Genomic DNA, 15649 nt, shown 5'->3' with positions numbered 1-15649 from the left:
AGAGAGAGAGACAGAGACAGAGACAGAGAGAGAGAGAGAGAGAGAGACGGAGAGAGACGGAGAGAGACGGAGAGAGAGAGAGAGAGGGAGAGAGAAAGAGAGAGAGAGAGGGAGAGAGAGAGAGAGACAGAGAGAGAGAGAGACAGAGACAGAGAGAGACAGAGACAGAGACAGAGAGAGAGAGAGAGAGAGAGAGACAGAGAGAGAGAGAGACAGAGAGACAGAGAGAGACAGAGACAGAGACAGAGAGAGAGACAGAGACAGAGAGAGGATGCAGAGAGAGGACCCACGGGGAGAGGACAGGCGATGCGGCTCCTTTCCAAGCCAATGGCCTGCCCAGCCCCCTTTGAATACTGGCTCTGCTCTTCTGGGCCTTCTGAAGGCTCCCAGCTCGAGTCTGTCCACAGGGAAGGGCCCGGCCCAATGGCCTACAGACACTGTGGTGGGCCTTAGACCAGAGAGGAGGCAGAGATCTCGGGGAGCCCTGGAGAGCGGCCTGCAGAAGCAGAGCCAGGCGCGGCCCCAGCTGCCCCGCTTGGCCACTGTAGAACACTAGCTCTGGGGCTCTGTTCGGGTGGGCAGGCGGGAGGGAAGAGGGGGGTGGGGGGGCAGCCTGGGCGGGGGCTCCTCCGCCCCTTCCGGCCCCTACCCAAGGTGGGGTCCTCCGTTCATGAGGTCAAAGACCTGGGCCGGGTTCAGCAGCTGTTTGAACCTTCTCAGAAACTTCACTCCCTGGTTGTCTCCGCTTTTGGAGTTGACAAAGACCAGCAACGGGCTTGTGCAGGACGGGGGACACGTGGCCTTCCAGAACCCTGCGTGCACAGAAGGAGGGCCGAGAGCCTGAGGGGGGGCTCTCCCCCCCTCCTTCCTCTCCCCCCTTCCCCTCCTCCATGGGGATGCCAGTCCCCCCACCATGGGTGAGCTTCCACGTAGGCCTCAGATGCACACAAGGCCCAGCTCCAGCTCGGTGCCGCCGCCTCAGGCTTGGGAGAAGCCTCGGCCTGTAAACGAGGTCCTCCTGCTGGGGGGGAGGGGCACAGGGGGGCAAAGGGCGGGGCCTCGGACGCCTCAGGGCCTGGCCAATGCCCTCGCTCACACTCAGTGCCTTCCAGCCCTTAGACTCGAGACCCTCTAAAAGAAACCGGCTTGCGGCCCCCGGCCCGGCCTCTCTTCTCCTTCGGCGGCCCCCACTCCTCCTCTCTCCAGAATCGGCCCTTCTGCCCGGACACACCGGCCGGCTTGGTCCCCCCGCTTGTGCCTCGTTTCTGCCGGGCAGCCTTTTCCACTTTTGCCGCGTCTTGAGGCGGGCTCCGGGGTCCGGCACGCCTGCACCTGCCCCACCCTGGCGAGCTTCTCCCTCTGCCCCGCGGGCCACTCGGCCGCTTTCCGGGGGCTCCTGCTTGGGGACGAGCCCCGCCTGGGCCCAAGACCTTACCCGGCCGCCCCATCCCGGACACGGGCGCTCAGAGGCCTCCTGCTGGCTCCGGCCCGCCCACTTCCCACACTGGGCACCAGGAGGCACACCGGGAGGGACTGTGCGAGGAAGGCCGGCAGGCACCCACCGTCAGAATCGATGCTGTTCAGGGCGGTCGGGGGGATGACGGACACCTTGCACAGGCCCAGCGGGCACTTGGCCAGGAGCGAGTCTCTGCACGCCGTGTGGACCTGAAAGAGCAACAACAGGGTGTCACTGCCGGCCACTGCCGGATCGCCTCCAGCCAACGGATAATGATAAGCAGAACATCTCGCCCCCTCGGGGGTGCCCTGAGGTTTACAAGGCGCTTTACAAACACGAGTTGGTCTGATCCTCCCCACAGCCTGGAAGGCCCCCCATCTTACAGGGGAGGAAATGGGATGCTGGCGGAGTGCCTTGGCCGGGGGAGGCAGTCACAAGGGCCCGAGGCCCCAGGGGGCCTCCCGGCCGTCCCTCCGTCCAGGAGGCTGAGCCGGCGGCCACCCTGCTCTCCCCTCCCCACGGTGCCCCTGAGGGCCTGGGCCGGCTCACCATGGCCTTGCACCAGAGGCAGCGCCAGTCCTGCAGCCGGAGGACGCTGCCGCACGTCTTCTCGCACACCGTGCACTTGGCGCTCACAGGCAGGTTGCCTTCCAGCCACTGATGGGGCATCGAGATCTGCGGAGCGAGCAGAGCGTGAGCAGCCGAGGCGTCCCCCCGCGACGCTGGGGCTGCCCTGCCCACCTGCCCCAGGCAGGCTCCTACCCCGTCTTCGTCCTCCCGGATGTCCTTCCCGATGGACGCCAACGTCGTCCACTTGCAGTTGTTGGTGGCCCGCACAGCACAGCGTTTGTGGGCCTTGAACTTGCACACTGGGAAGAAGGGGAGGACAAAGGGCAGTGACTCTGGCTGCCCGGGCAGGGCCCACATGGGGAGCCTTGCTGAGCCCCAGGGTCTGCCCAGGAGGGTTGTGCGGGCCATGGCTTCGGGCCTCTCTGGCTTCTTGGTCTCCCCCAGCGGCTCTCCAGCTTCTCTTGGCACCATCGGCCAAAGCCAGTGAAAGGTGGAGCACCCTGAGGCGCCACCAAGGAAACAAGGACCTCTGGAGGCCCGAACCAGGGCCGGCTCTCCTGAGGACCAGCGAGTGAGCAGCGGGGCAGAGCGGGAGCCCAGGCCTGGCTCGGAGGCGGCCAGCTGAGCGGGGCAGTGGTTAGGCGTCCAGGAGACCCAAGTGAGACGTGGGCAGGTCTCAGGACCTCTCAGCCTGCCATCTCCCCTGGAGGAAGAGGCCGAAAACAGCCCGCATCCCCGGGAGGGCCCGCTCTTGACAAAAGGCCCCACGCCCCTTCTGGGCACCACCATGGGCCAGCTGGGGTGGTGGGCATCAGCCCGATTCCCTGCCCACACCCAGGCCTGTGGGCACCTTGGCAGCCAGGAGCACCCCAGCCTCAGGGTCCCCACGAGCACATACCTTCACAAGACAGCCCGTGGGACGTGACCCCAGACAGCGCCTCCCGGCACACGTTGCAATAAGTGGGCCGAGCGTGGGAACAGGCGTACCAGTTGTGCATGCCCGAGAAGTGGTCCATGCTGTACTGGGCAGACTGCGGAATGGGGGGTTCAATGAAACATATGGGGGAGACATGCCCTACCCCCAACTGTCCAGGGGGGCCCTCAACTGGAAGAAGCTAGAATAGGGGGTGGATGGACCCTCCTAAAAAGCACCAGGCCAAGAACCTGGGGCTGAGGAGCCCCTGCGCCAGAGTGCCTCAGCATGCAGCCTTTGGGGGGGCCCTGAGGCAGGAGGGGTCTAGGACGGGGCTCCTTCACTGGGTCCCACAGAGAGGTGTTTGGGCATCTGTGAGCTTGGGGAGGACAAATGAGGGAATAGTGACTCGGAGAAGGGGCCCCAGCCCCAATCCCGGGCTCCCCAAGGGGCCCCAGCCCCAACCTCGGCCTTCCCAAGGGGCTCTGGCACCTCAAAATGCTCTCGGCTCTGCACAGTCTTCAGGGTCGCGATCCAGTCCTCCATCTCCTTGCGGTTATCGGCACACAGGATGAGCTTCCGACACGGGGTGATGACCTGGGGGGGGAGCAGCGTACTGAGCACAGGAGGGAGCCGTCCGGGCACATCTGGCGACTCACCAGGGCCCACTTCTTTGTGCTCGGTGCTCTGGGGGTTTCCTTTTGAGGGGTCCCAGCAGCCGGCCAGGCCCCGAGCATTCACGCCTTAGGGAGATGAGAGCAGAGTGCCCAGGCCGCGGGGAGTCTGCGTGCCAACAGAAAGGCTGGCAGGGGAAGTGGGAGGGAGGACGCAAGAGCTGGGCATGGAGCCGGAAGGGCCTCCGGGCCACCTAGCAGAAGCCCCTCCTGCCACAGATAAGGAAACTGAGGCACAAACCGGGGAGGGGGCCCAGCCCAGTCACACAGACGAGCGGTGAGGGAGAAGCGTTCTGCTGGGAACGGGCCAGACGTCCCAGATCCAGAACTGCCCGTCTCTTTGATCCCAGGAATAACAGTATTGGCGGAGCGTCAAGAACTGTGACAAACACTTTACAGCATGCGACGATGACCCCCATTTTACAGCCGAGGAAACTGAGGCAGGTGGCGGCTAAATGCCTCGCCCAGTCACACAGCGAGCGAGTCCTGGGCTAGACTTAAAGCTCCCTCCCTCGGCCCAGGTCAGGGAGGGGCCAGGGCAGTGAATGCCCAGCGTCGGGGGTCCCTCACCACTCCCGACCCCTCTGAAGAGGAGGAATCAGTCAAACAGCAGAGCAATAGGGGCAGGTTCAAAGGCCCGGCCCTCGGGGCAGTTGGGAGGTAACAGCGGAACCCCACGTGACTTTGTGGTCCCCCGACAGAGGGCCAACGCTGGCACCCCAACCCCCTCCGGGTCATGGCGCTGCCCAAGGGGCAGACCCTTGCCTAAACCAGGGGCAGACAGAGCTGACTGAGTGTGAGGATGGACGCTGACCACAGCCGCTCCGGCCCCTTGGCTACACGATGCAGGGAGGGCACTGGCCTTCCCTTCACACATCACGTGAAAAGGACGTTTTGGGTGGGAGCCAGATGGAAGGGCCAGGGACGGCCCCTGGAGTCTGAAGACCTGAGTGTGAATCCTGGTTCTGCTCCTCACGAGCTGAGTCAACCTGCCTCCAGAAGCATCTGTGGCGTGCAGTTAAGAGGCCGGACAGACCGATCCCTCTGGCCCTGTGATGGAGACCTGAGGGCCCTCGGAGACTTCTAGGGGCCGGTCAGGGTCCTGGGGGAACGTCCGCAGGCGGCCCGGGCTGGAGCAGCGCCCCGCTCCTTCTGCCTGCGTCAGGGCCTTCCTGGGCTGGTCAGCTTCCGAAAGCCCCCGGCTAGCAGCCGCCCAGCACGCTGCTCAATGCGGGGCCAAGAATGGACTTAGGAGACTTGATTCCTAATCAGCGTCAGGAAAATTCTCGGTACAAAACCTGACGGAAACCAGCACATTCCTCAGGGCTGTATTTTCCTGCCCGTCCTCTGTGACTCAGGGCTGCGTGCCCAGCCCCAGCTGCCTGGGAGCCGCAGTGCATCCTCCATCTCCAGGACAACAGAATGGCCTCCCGGGCAGCCAGCGGTCCTGCCCCAGGCCCCATCTTCTCCCTCCTCGGGGCCCGGCTCCCCTCAAGGGCAGAATCCTCAGGTCTGACTCTGGCGACTCGGCGTGGCATGGCAGGGAGCCAGAGTTTCCAATGGTGGTGACAGCTAGACAAGAGCCCTGGCACGAGGTCCTGCCTGGGGGAAGGGCAAGGCACAGAGCGGGCAGTGGACTGTGTGTCTGTCCACAGAACAGCTCGTGTGGAGCTGGAGGGAGCTGCAATCTGTATCTGTGAAGGGAGAACACATACTGACCCAGGAGAGTCCCAAGATCCTGAAACATTCAATGACCCGAATGAATTCTAGGACTTTGGCTCCGCTTTGTGGAGGTTAGTTCTAGCCATACAGACTCTGTCTTGGGTCCTTTCCACACTGGAACATCTAAGCACAGTGACGACCAAGTTCTTATTTTAAAAAGAAACTTCAATCTCAGGCACTTGTTGAACTTTAACATCTCATGAATTCTGGGCATTTTCAACAACAAAACTGGAATTAATGGAACAAGACTGAAGATGCCTTCCTGGATTTTTAGCTACTTCAGCTACAAAGGTGAAACAAGGTATTTTTACCAAAAAATTAAACACCAGACCACAGAGCCCGGTCATTTCAGATTTAGAAATGGGTAATATTAGCAGCTACCTCATTCTTCCCTTTCCTGTTTATTCAAAGCCTAGAAAAGAAACATGAGATTTCCTGCTTTTTAGATTCAAAAATGATTTCTCAATTTAGAATGAATTGGTCCAAAGAAGGAAGTATTTTTCCGGTCCCTCCAGGAAAAGCTTTTCCCATCCAGCGGCTGCTCCCAGTGCTGCTGGTGGGCCCTGACGCCTGTGGGGAATCACGCCCTGGTCCAGCATGCCAGTCTCATGTGCCCTCATGCTCCTGCTCAGGCTTTCCCTCCATGCCGGTTCTCCTTCAAGACTTTCTCATAAACATGATGGATGTCCTGGGGGAAATAAGCCTCATCCTACCAGGTGCTGGCTTTGCCAAAGTGGAGGGTTCTCAGCCTCCTCTGGCAGCCACCCGTGTCCTAAGGATGGCAACAGGAAGGCTTCAGAGAGCCTTCCCCTTGGCTGGGTCTATAGATGTTCTCTCTAAACACGACGGGCAACCAGGGCCAACATGCTTGGCTCTAGAAGGCTTGGGCTTGAGGGAGGGGGCTGGAGGGGGAACAATTTTATTTTTTTTCTGTTTTTATTTAGACTATTTTCCCATGGTTACATGATTCATATTCTTTCCCTCTCCCCTCCCCCCATGCCCCCCGATAGCCAACACGCAATTCCACTGGGTTTTATACATATCATTGATTAAGACCTATTTCCATATTACTGATAGTTGCACTAGAGTGGTCTTTTAGCGTCTACATCCCCAATAATATCCCTTATCCCCATCAGTCCATGTGTTCAAGCAGTTGTTTTTCTTCTGTGTTTCCACTCCTGTAGTTCTACCTCTGAATGTGGGTAGTGTTCTTTTCCATAAATCCCTCAGAATTGTCCTGGGTCATTGCACTGCTGCTAGTACATAAGTCCATTACTTTCGGTTTTACCACAGTATATCAGTCTCTGTGTACAATGTTCTTCTAGCTCTGTTCCTTTCACTCTGCATCAATTCCTGGAGGTCATTCCAGTTCACATGGAATTCCTTCACTTCATTATTCCTTTGAGCACTATAGCATTCCATCAACAACAGATACCACAATTTGTTCAGCCATTCCCCAATTAAAGGACATTCCCTCATTTTCTAATTTTTTTTTGCCACCACAAAGAGTGAGGCTAAGAATATTTTTGCACAAGTCTTTTTCCCTATGATCTTTTTGGGGTATAAACCCAACAGTAGTATGGCTGGATCAAAGGGTAGACAGTCTTTTTATAGCCCTTTGAGCATAAGGGAACAATACTTTTAGAGAGCACCCACTATATGCCAGGCACTGTGCTAAGCATTTTAGAATCATTGTCTTGTTTGAGATTCATAACAACCCTGGGGGAACTACCCTGATATTCTTGAACAAGAGGGTAAAATAGAGATTGAAAGAATCCACAGATCACCTCCTGCATTAAATCCCCAAATGACAACTCTCAGAAATGTTATGGCCAAGTTCAAGAGCTCCCAGGTCAAGGAGAAAATACTACAAGCAGCTAAAAAGAAACAATTCAGATATCATGGAGATCTAGTCAGGATCACACAGAATCTGGCAGCCTCCACAATGAAGGACCAGAAGGCTTGGAATATGATATTTTGGAAGGCAAGGGAACTGGGTCTACAACCAAGAATCACCTATACAGCAAAAATGACTGTATTTTTTCAGAAGAAAGTATGATCATTTAATAAAATAGAAGATTTCCAAACATTCCTGAAAAAAAGACCAGACTTAAACAGAACATTTGAGGCCCAAACACAAAATCCAAGAGAAGCATAAAAAGGTAAATAAGAAAGAGAAAAAAATTTAAGGACAAATTGTTTATATTCCTATAAGGAAAGATGATATCTGTAACTCTTAAAATTGTTATTATCACAGTAGGTAGAAGAAGTATACATAAGAGAGAGTGGTAATAAACTGTTTAGGATGACATGTCAAAAAAATAAAACTGAGGGTGAAAAAGAAGATAATACTAAGAGAAATAGGAAAAGAGAAGTAAAATGGGGGTAAATTATATCACATAAAGAAGCGCAGTGTGGGGAGGGTGCAGAAAAGACTAATATAATGTAAGGGAGGAAGAGGGCAGTGATAGGTAACACTTAAACCTTACTCTCATTGGAATTGGCTCAGAGAGTAAAGAACAGCCAGATTCATTGGGATATAGAATTGTATCTTACCCTCTAGAGAGAAGTGGAAGGGGAAAGACAAATGGGGTTGTGGAGGGGAGAAATACAAAGGAGAGGGAAGAGGGGAGACTGACTAAAAGAAACACTGGAGGGGAGGAAAAGAGTGAAAAGAGAAAGGGCAGGATTGAAAAAGGAATACAAGACAAAGGGGAATACACAGACGGTAATAACTGTGAATGTAAATGGGATGAACTTACTCATAAAACAGAAGCGGGTAGCAGAATGGATTAAAAACCAGAATCCTAGCATATGTTGTTTACAAGCAACACACATGAGGCAGGTAGACACACACAGGGTAAAGGTAAGAGGCTGGAGCAGAATCTATTGGCCTTCAACTGAGACAAAGAAGGCAGGAGTAGCAATCATGATCTCAGACAAAGCTAAAGCAAAAATAGATTTGATTAAAAGAGAGAAGAGAGATAATTTACATCTTGATAAAAGGCAGCACAATGAAGAAATATCAGTACTCAACACATATGCACCAAATGGTACAGTTACCAGGTTTTTAAAGGAGCTTAAGAAGGAAACAGTAAAACCATACTAATGGGGTACCTCAACCTTTCCCTATCAGAACTAGATAAATTGAACCAAAAAATAAGTAATAAGTATGGGAAGTGAATGAAAGGGTTAGAGTTAATAGATAAGTGGAGAAAACTCAATAGAGATAAAAAGGAATATATTTTCTTTTCAGCAATACATGGTACATATGACAACCCTGTAGGGCTAGTATTATTCCCATTTACGGATGAGGAAACTGAGACAGAAGTTAAGTGACTTACCCAGGGTCACACAGTTAGTCTGTCACCGAGGCTGCATCCTGCTGCCTATGAAGCCTGGCTGTGCCTTTGTTGCTTGCTATAAGACCCTGGGGCAAGTTGATTAAGCAATTAGAGTCTCAGTTTATTCATGTGAAAAGTGGGATTAAAAATATTTGTGCCATTCTTTCTGTAAGAGAGAACTGAAAAAGGCCTTCTGTGGAAAGTGGCATGTGAGCTGAGTCCTGAAAGAATCCAGGGACTCTGAAAGCTAGAGATGAGGAGGGAGAGAATTCCAGGCAAGAGGTAAAAGGGCAAAGGCCTGGAGATGGGACATCATCCGGAAGGAGAAATAGGAAGAAGACAAGTTGTAAAAAGCTTTAAATGCTCTTTATAGTTGGTCCTAGAGAGAAGCTGCTGGTGTTTATCTTACAGATAAGAAAAGCAAGCCTTCACCTAGGAAGGTTAGGTGGCTGTCTCAGAGGAGCTAACGTCACTCAAGTGCCAGGTGTGTAACCTCCTGTGGGTTCTCCCATCAGTCCCCTTCTTTTCTGGCTCACTAAGGCTCTACCCATTTATGCCAGTGGGGCACTAGCTATGGCAGGGTCTGCCCATGCTGAGAAGGTGTGTGTAGCTACATGTTCAGGGCTAGACCGAGCCGTGCAGAGGTGGGTTATAGATGGTCTGTGCCAGGGGATGGAATCACAGATCTCTGAAGTCCTCATGTTTACTCCATCACCAGCTGCATTAAATGAAGTAAACACTCATCAGGACCTTTTCTTATCAATAACACTTGAGAAGGTCACAGAGTTCTGAGTCCAAATGAAGGACCACCCCTGGGTTCTGTGATAATTGGATTAAGTCTACACTGCCCATCTTTAGATTTAATCACCAAAGGTGAGAGTACCTCCAATTCTGGGAGGTCCCAACCCATGTGTGCTAGAGTGAGTGACAAATCAGAATCGACTGACCTCCCCCTAGGTGGTCTATGAGAAGCATCTATTGTGATTGGACATGCAAATTAGGAGGGAGTCACAGGAATTGATGCATAAGTGACCCCTTTAAAAGGAAAAGGCTCTCAGTCAGCTAGAAGCTTCTTCAGTTGAAGAGGGCGTCTGGTGACGGACCTCTTCTGGTTCATGGAGGAGTGTTGGAGCACTGAGACCCTGGTGAGACAGCTTTAAATATCTTCTTTGAATTCCACGTGGTGAGTTTAAAGACTGACTGAATCTTCCTGAACTTCTCTTAAGAAACTTCTTTTAATAGGACTCTGGGAATGAAGTTTTGCTTCATTCACCTCTGGGCCTCTAGCCCTCTGACTCTCAGCTAAGGGTTAAGATTTACCTGGATTAATTAGAGGATCATAGTAAATTACCTACTGAGTTAGATTCTTATTTCCTTTCTCTCTTCTTAATTGTAAATAAACTTCCATAAAAGTCAATTTTGACTTGAGATTATTCTTAATTGAGGATTGATAATAGTTCAATCCTCTGGCGACCATCTTTTAATATATTGAACCCAAAAAACCCCTTTTCCCCCCCCTTACATTTTCCAGTGGTTAGCTGGGCATGGTGACTGGCATTGCAATTTTCTGATCCAGTGGTTAAGCTAGGCAGACTTTGGAAGACTGTGAACGCAGATGAATGGTTTCTTTCTTTTCTCTCTCTCTTTTTTTAACTTTTGCCTCCTTAGAATAATACTGTGTATTGGTTCCAAGACAGAAGAGTGGTCAAGGTTGACAATAGGGGTTCAGTGACTTGCCCAGGATCCCACGATTAGGCAGTGTCTGAGATAAGATTTGAACCCAGGACCTCCCTCCTCCAGGTCTGGCTCTCTGGCCACTGAGCTACCCAGCAGGCTCCATGGAAAGTTCTTTTTGAAAAGCTGCACCAGGTCCATCCAGTTCCCAGAGAGCCCCCTCCCTGTGGTGGCTGCTGTCACAGACTGGCTAGGGCCTCCCAGGGCTCTCAGGTCCCCAGATTGATCTCCGTTGGATATTCTGGCCGATGCCTCCTCTTGAGACTGACCACATGGCCATCCCACTGGGATTCCTCAGGCTCCAAAGCCCTGAATTCTCAGTTCTGCCCTCTGACCTGCCCTCCTCACAGACCCTGACAAAGGCCTCCGCTCGGCCTCTAAGTCAGAGGTGGCCGGAAGGCGGCCCTGGATCTCCTCCCCAAGACGGGGCCCTGTGGGGAGCGGCAGCCCTTCTGACCGCCATCCTCACAAGGCTAAAAAGGTCTGTGGGAACGCTGACACGGCCGTCCCTGTGTGCCAGCGGATCTCGGTGGCCGCTCCAGATCAGTGGGCGGAATTTGGAATCGTACCAAAGAGGCCAACAGCCGCCCTCCGGCCTGGGCCCACCAGAAGAGGCCTGCGGAAGGGCCCGGGAGTGCGGGACCACAGGGTGGAGGCGGAGCCCACTCTTCCTGACCCCTGAGAGACAACCAATTAGGAGCGCGGATTGATGGGGTCAAAGGGCAAGAGGCGGAGCCGGAAGGTCAACATCCACTGGAAGGTGGCCAGTCGTCCTGCCGGCTAGGGACAATGAAGTGTGGGGGAGTCTGGGAAAGTGATATTGAAAAGGTCGGTCAAGAGGCACTTCTGAGAAATATGGGAAAAGAGGCTCCAATCCTGGCCATTCATTCTGGCTTCGTACTCCGGAGCCGCCCCTCCCCGCCCGCACTGCTCCTCCGGTATTGCTGCCATTTCCCAGGGCGGCACAGCCGCCTGATGTATGCGGCGCTCTACACCCGCCGACCCCCACCGCAGCAAAGAACAGCGTGGGGTTGGGAGGAAGGTGCCCTCTCTGGGCTCCAGGGTGGACACTGTCCCTTGCAAGCAGCTTCGCTCCAAATCATGTCGAGAATGATGTCTGGGGGGGCTCCTCCGGTCTGAAACCTGCCCCCCCCCATGCCCAACTCCTAGAAGTTATGTTTTCAGCTTTTCCCTTAATTTCTTGTTTTCCTTCTGATAAAACAGGAGCCCCGGAGGCCTGGCACTGCTGTGTCTGCTGCTTTGTCCGGGCCCCAGGAGGCACTGCAGAGCAGTGATTGTGGAAGGGACGTCCCTGCCGTGGCTGCTCTGAGACCACGAGCTTGGGCTGGCCGTGCCCTGGAGGCCCTCCTCTGCTTCTGCTCGCCTCTCCCAGGGGCCCAGGGGCCCACTTTCTGGAACTTACTGTCCTTGTTTTTTCAGCTAAAGGAAAAAATCTATTTTATTTCCCTCCTGCCTCAGGAGAAGAAAAACAAAAGCAAGAAACAGCCACAGTCAAGCAAAAGCAGCTCCAGCGGGCCCCAGCCATTGAGAGCCCATTTGGTGTCTGCCTGCCTGTTTGTCTGTCTGCCTTATGTCCCTGTCTGTCTGTCTGCCTGTCAGCCTCTCTGCCTCTGTCTGTCTGCCTTATCTCCCTGCCTGTCTGTCTGTCAGCCTCCCTGCCTCTGTCTGTCTGTGACCAGTGAGCTGCCTCAGCCTTGGCTGTTAACTCCCAGGCCCTAAAGGTGCCCCCCGGGGCTGCCCACGCACCATTAGAGGGGAGCCGCTGGGCGGAGCCCCTCGTGGGGTCATGCTCTGGACTGGCCAAAGGGGCCGCCCCCCCAGCGTTGGCCTTCTTGTGCTCGAGCCGCTGCTGCAGCGATGAGCCAGGAGAGGTTAAAAGGCTCCTGAAAGGATTTTCTGAGATCCTGAAGCAGCCCATCCACAAGCCTGTGAAAGGTGGAGCAGTCCCTGCCTCGGAAGAACGTGTACCCTATGGGGGAGATGCATGTCTGGGAGCTACCCAGAGCGGCCCAAGGGGGATGGCAGGAAAGAAGCTGGGGAGGCCTTGGGATAGTGAGGAGGGAGGGCATCCCATGGTGGGCACCTCTGCTAGGGCAAAGCCATGGTGGCTGGACTGTCAGGTAAAAGATGCAGGGAGGGGCCAGAAGGGGCCAAACAGAGAAGCTCCTGGAATTAGTGAGGAGCGGCTGGTGGGTGAGACTGGCTTCTGGAACGTCACTCTGGTGGCTGACTGAGGGACAAGTGGGAGTCCTCAATTAGCCAGTGGGATGCTCCAGCAGCAATCCAGGGCAGCAAGAAGACAGCCTGAACGGCAAGAGGGGACACAGATCCTAGATAGGGGAAAGAGACTCAGCCAAGGTCACCTGGCAATCAATTGGCTATATGTGGAGTAAAGGAGAGCCGGGGCTGAGGTCGTAGAGGGAGGCCTTCCTTGGCCAAAGGGGATTTAGGAAGTGGTGGGCTTGGAGGAAAGAGGAAGGCCGGCCAGTCTGACATGCCTGTGGCCAGCTGAGAGCCTGGCCTAACACTCTGGAGGCACCTCAGCAAGCTGGCATGAGCCGAGGTGCCTGAGGAGTGGCCAGCCAGGATGCTCGCAAGAGCAGGGGGCTTCCCCAAGAGCCACGGAGGAGAGGACCCCAAAGGGCCCTGGTGTCTAAGGCCAGAACAAGCCATTGAGGGCCCCAAGAATGAGCCAGATTTTTGGGGAAAGTAACAGAACTGCCAGCCCCAGGGACCCCTGAGTCACTCCTCAGGGACAGCATCCTGCATTCTAACAACCTGATTTCTCACTGTCTTTCACATGAGAGCGGAGGGTGCCATAGCTTGTAAGAGAGCAGCACCCAGGGGCAGGAGCCCTTCTCCTGGCCCCACTTCTGCCCACCTGTGATGAGCCAGGAGAGGAGAGAAGCTGGGCATCTGCTCCCCCATCTCTCATCACCCAGCTGGCCTCTAGGCACAACTCATTTTCCCACAATTAAAATTGAGTTTAGACACTCAACATCCTGTTTACACCATTTAGCCAAGAGTCAGTTATGCCTAAGTCAACAAAGAAGAAAATGAGTAGATGCCTGTGGGCCCTGAGCACTGGGGAATGCCAGACAGCCCTGAAAAGCCCTTTTCCCAACAAGTTCTAGGCCCTGCCACCACAGCTCAGGCCGAGAGGCACCACCAGCAGCTTGGTCAGAGGCACACAGTATGCCCGAGCTGACCCACGCTGAGGAACCTTACTGTCTTGCAGGAAACGGCAAAGATGAAAAGGACAAGAAGAGCCCGGAGGCCTGATGTCTAGGGAGCTGGTAAAAGCAAGAAAACAGGAAGGAAAAGACAGAATAAAAGCTAAATCCATTCGGCCAAGTGAGAAAAGGATCCGAGGTCTTGGGAAGTGTAGAGGACCCAGAGTTTCCCAAGTCCCATAAAGCACCCAAGGGTGACAAGCGCCCAAGGAGGGGGACCCCGGGGCTGATGAAACAAAGGAGGACCCAGTGGTACAGGAGCCTATGCTTGGGAAGACCCAGAAAACGAGGCCCTTCAAAGCTGTCTCTCTCATACATATCAAACTACCAAAAACTATTTTATAAAATTAGAAAAAATAGTAACAAGGAACAAAAGATCAAGAATATCAGGGAACTAATGAAACAAAGTGTGAAGGATGGAGGCCTACTGGTACCAGATCTTAAACTACCAAAAGTAGGGATCAGCAGAACAATCTGGTACTGGCTAAGGGACAGAAGGGTGGATCCGTGGAACAGATTAGGGGTAAATAAACCCCCAAATTCCAGCTTCTGGGACAAGAACTCACTATTTGACAAAAACTGCTGGGGAAATTGGAAAACAGTATGGGAGAGATTAGGTTTAGATTGACATATTACTCCATACTAATGAGTAAATGACAAATATAAAATGTGATATTTTAAGCAAATTAGGTGAACATGGAATAGTATACTTGTCAGATCTGTGGGGAAGGGAAATTTTGATTATATTAAATTAAAAGGCTTTGTACAAACAAAACCAATGCAACCAAGATTAGAAAGGAAGCAACAAACAGAAAAAATTTCTATAACAAATTTCTCTGACAAAGGTCTAATTTCTCAAATCTACAAAGAACAAAGTCAAATGTACAAGAAAATCATTCCCCAAATGACAAATGGTCAAGGGATACGAACAAGCAATTTTCAGATGAAATCAAAATTATCAATCATCATATAAAAATGTTTTAAATCCCTCCTGATTAGAGAAATTGCAAATCAAAACAATGCTGAGGTACCACCTCACACACCTAGCAGACTGGTCAATATGACAATTAAGGAAAATGATGAGTGTTGGAGGGGATGTGGCAAAATTGGGACACTACTGCACTGCTGGTCAAGTTGTGAATGGATCCAACCATTCTGGGAGGCAATTTGGAATGACACCCAAAGGGCTTTAAAAGAATGCATACCTCAGGGCAGCTGGGTAACTTAGTGGATTGAGAGTCAGACCCTAGCCATGTGACCCTGGGCAAGTCACTTAATCCCCAGTACCTAGCCCTTAATGCTCTTCTGCCTTAGAAACAATACACAGTATTGATTCCAAGATAGAAGGTAAAGGTTAAAAAAAAAAAATTGGCTGCCCTTCGACCCAGTCATACTACTTCTGGGTTTGTACCCCAAAGAGATAATAAGGAAAAAGACATGTATAAAAATATTTATAGCCGCATACTTTGTGGTGGCAAAAAACTGGAAAATGAGGGGGTGTCCATCAACTGGGGAATGGCTGAACAAATTGTGGTATCTGTTGGTGATGGTATACTACTGTGCTGAAAGGAATAATGAACTGGAGGAATTCCATGTGAACTGGAAGGACTTCCAGGAAGTGATGCAGAGTGAAAGGAGCAGAACCAGGAGAAACATTGTACACAGAGATGGATACATTGTAGCACAACCAAATGCAACTGACTTTGCTACAAATAGCAATGCAATGATCCAGGACAATCCAGGGGGATTTAGGAGAATGAACACTCTCCATATCCAGAGAAAGAACTGTGGGAGCAGAAAATGTGATTTATCACTTGTTTAGATGGGCATGTGATTTGGGATTTTGGTTTTAAAGGTTTGCTCTTTTACAAAAAGGAATAATATGAAAATGGGTTTGAATGACAAAAAAAAAAAAAATATATATATATATATATATATATATATATATATATATATATATATATATATATATATATCCCAAC

At 52.5% G+C, this 15649-nt stretch overlaps 1 protein-coding gene across 1 annotated transcript in view; it reads right to left on the bottom strand.

Moving 5' to 3' along the window:
- The window catches only part of DGKD (diacylglycerol kinase delta), a 43162-nt gene extending 32790 nt beyond the window's left edge, over positions 1-10372 (bottom strand). Inside the window, exons 1-7 of the mRNA XM_044673308.1 lie at positions 10202-10372; positions 3432-3536; positions 2925-3057; positions 2219-2325; positions 2006-2131; positions 1563-1665; positions 650-812 (exon numbers count right to left, since the gene is read on the bottom strand). Of these exons, the coding sequence (XP_044529243.1) occupies positions 650-812; positions 1563-1665; positions 2006-2131; positions 2219-2325; positions 2925-3057; positions 3432-3485 (686 nt within the window). The 5' untranslated portion in view covers positions 3486-3536; positions 10202-10372. The remainder of the gene's footprint in view (positions 1-649; positions 813-1562; positions 1666-2005; positions 2132-2218; positions 2326-2924; positions 3058-3431; positions 3537-10201) is intronic.
- Positions 10373-15649: the final 5277 nt, after the last annotated feature.

This window comes from Gracilinanus agilis, chromosome 4 (genome assembly GCF_016433145.1).
Source record: "Gracilinanus agilis isolate LMUSP501 chromosome 4, AgileGrace, whole genome shotgun sequence".
NCBI lineage: Eukaryota > Metazoa > Chordata > Mammalia > Didelphimorphia > Didelphidae > Gracilinanus > Gracilinanus agilis.
Note: the sequence above shows the minus strand (reverse complement) of the source record. Positions and strands in the feature narration are given on the sequence as shown.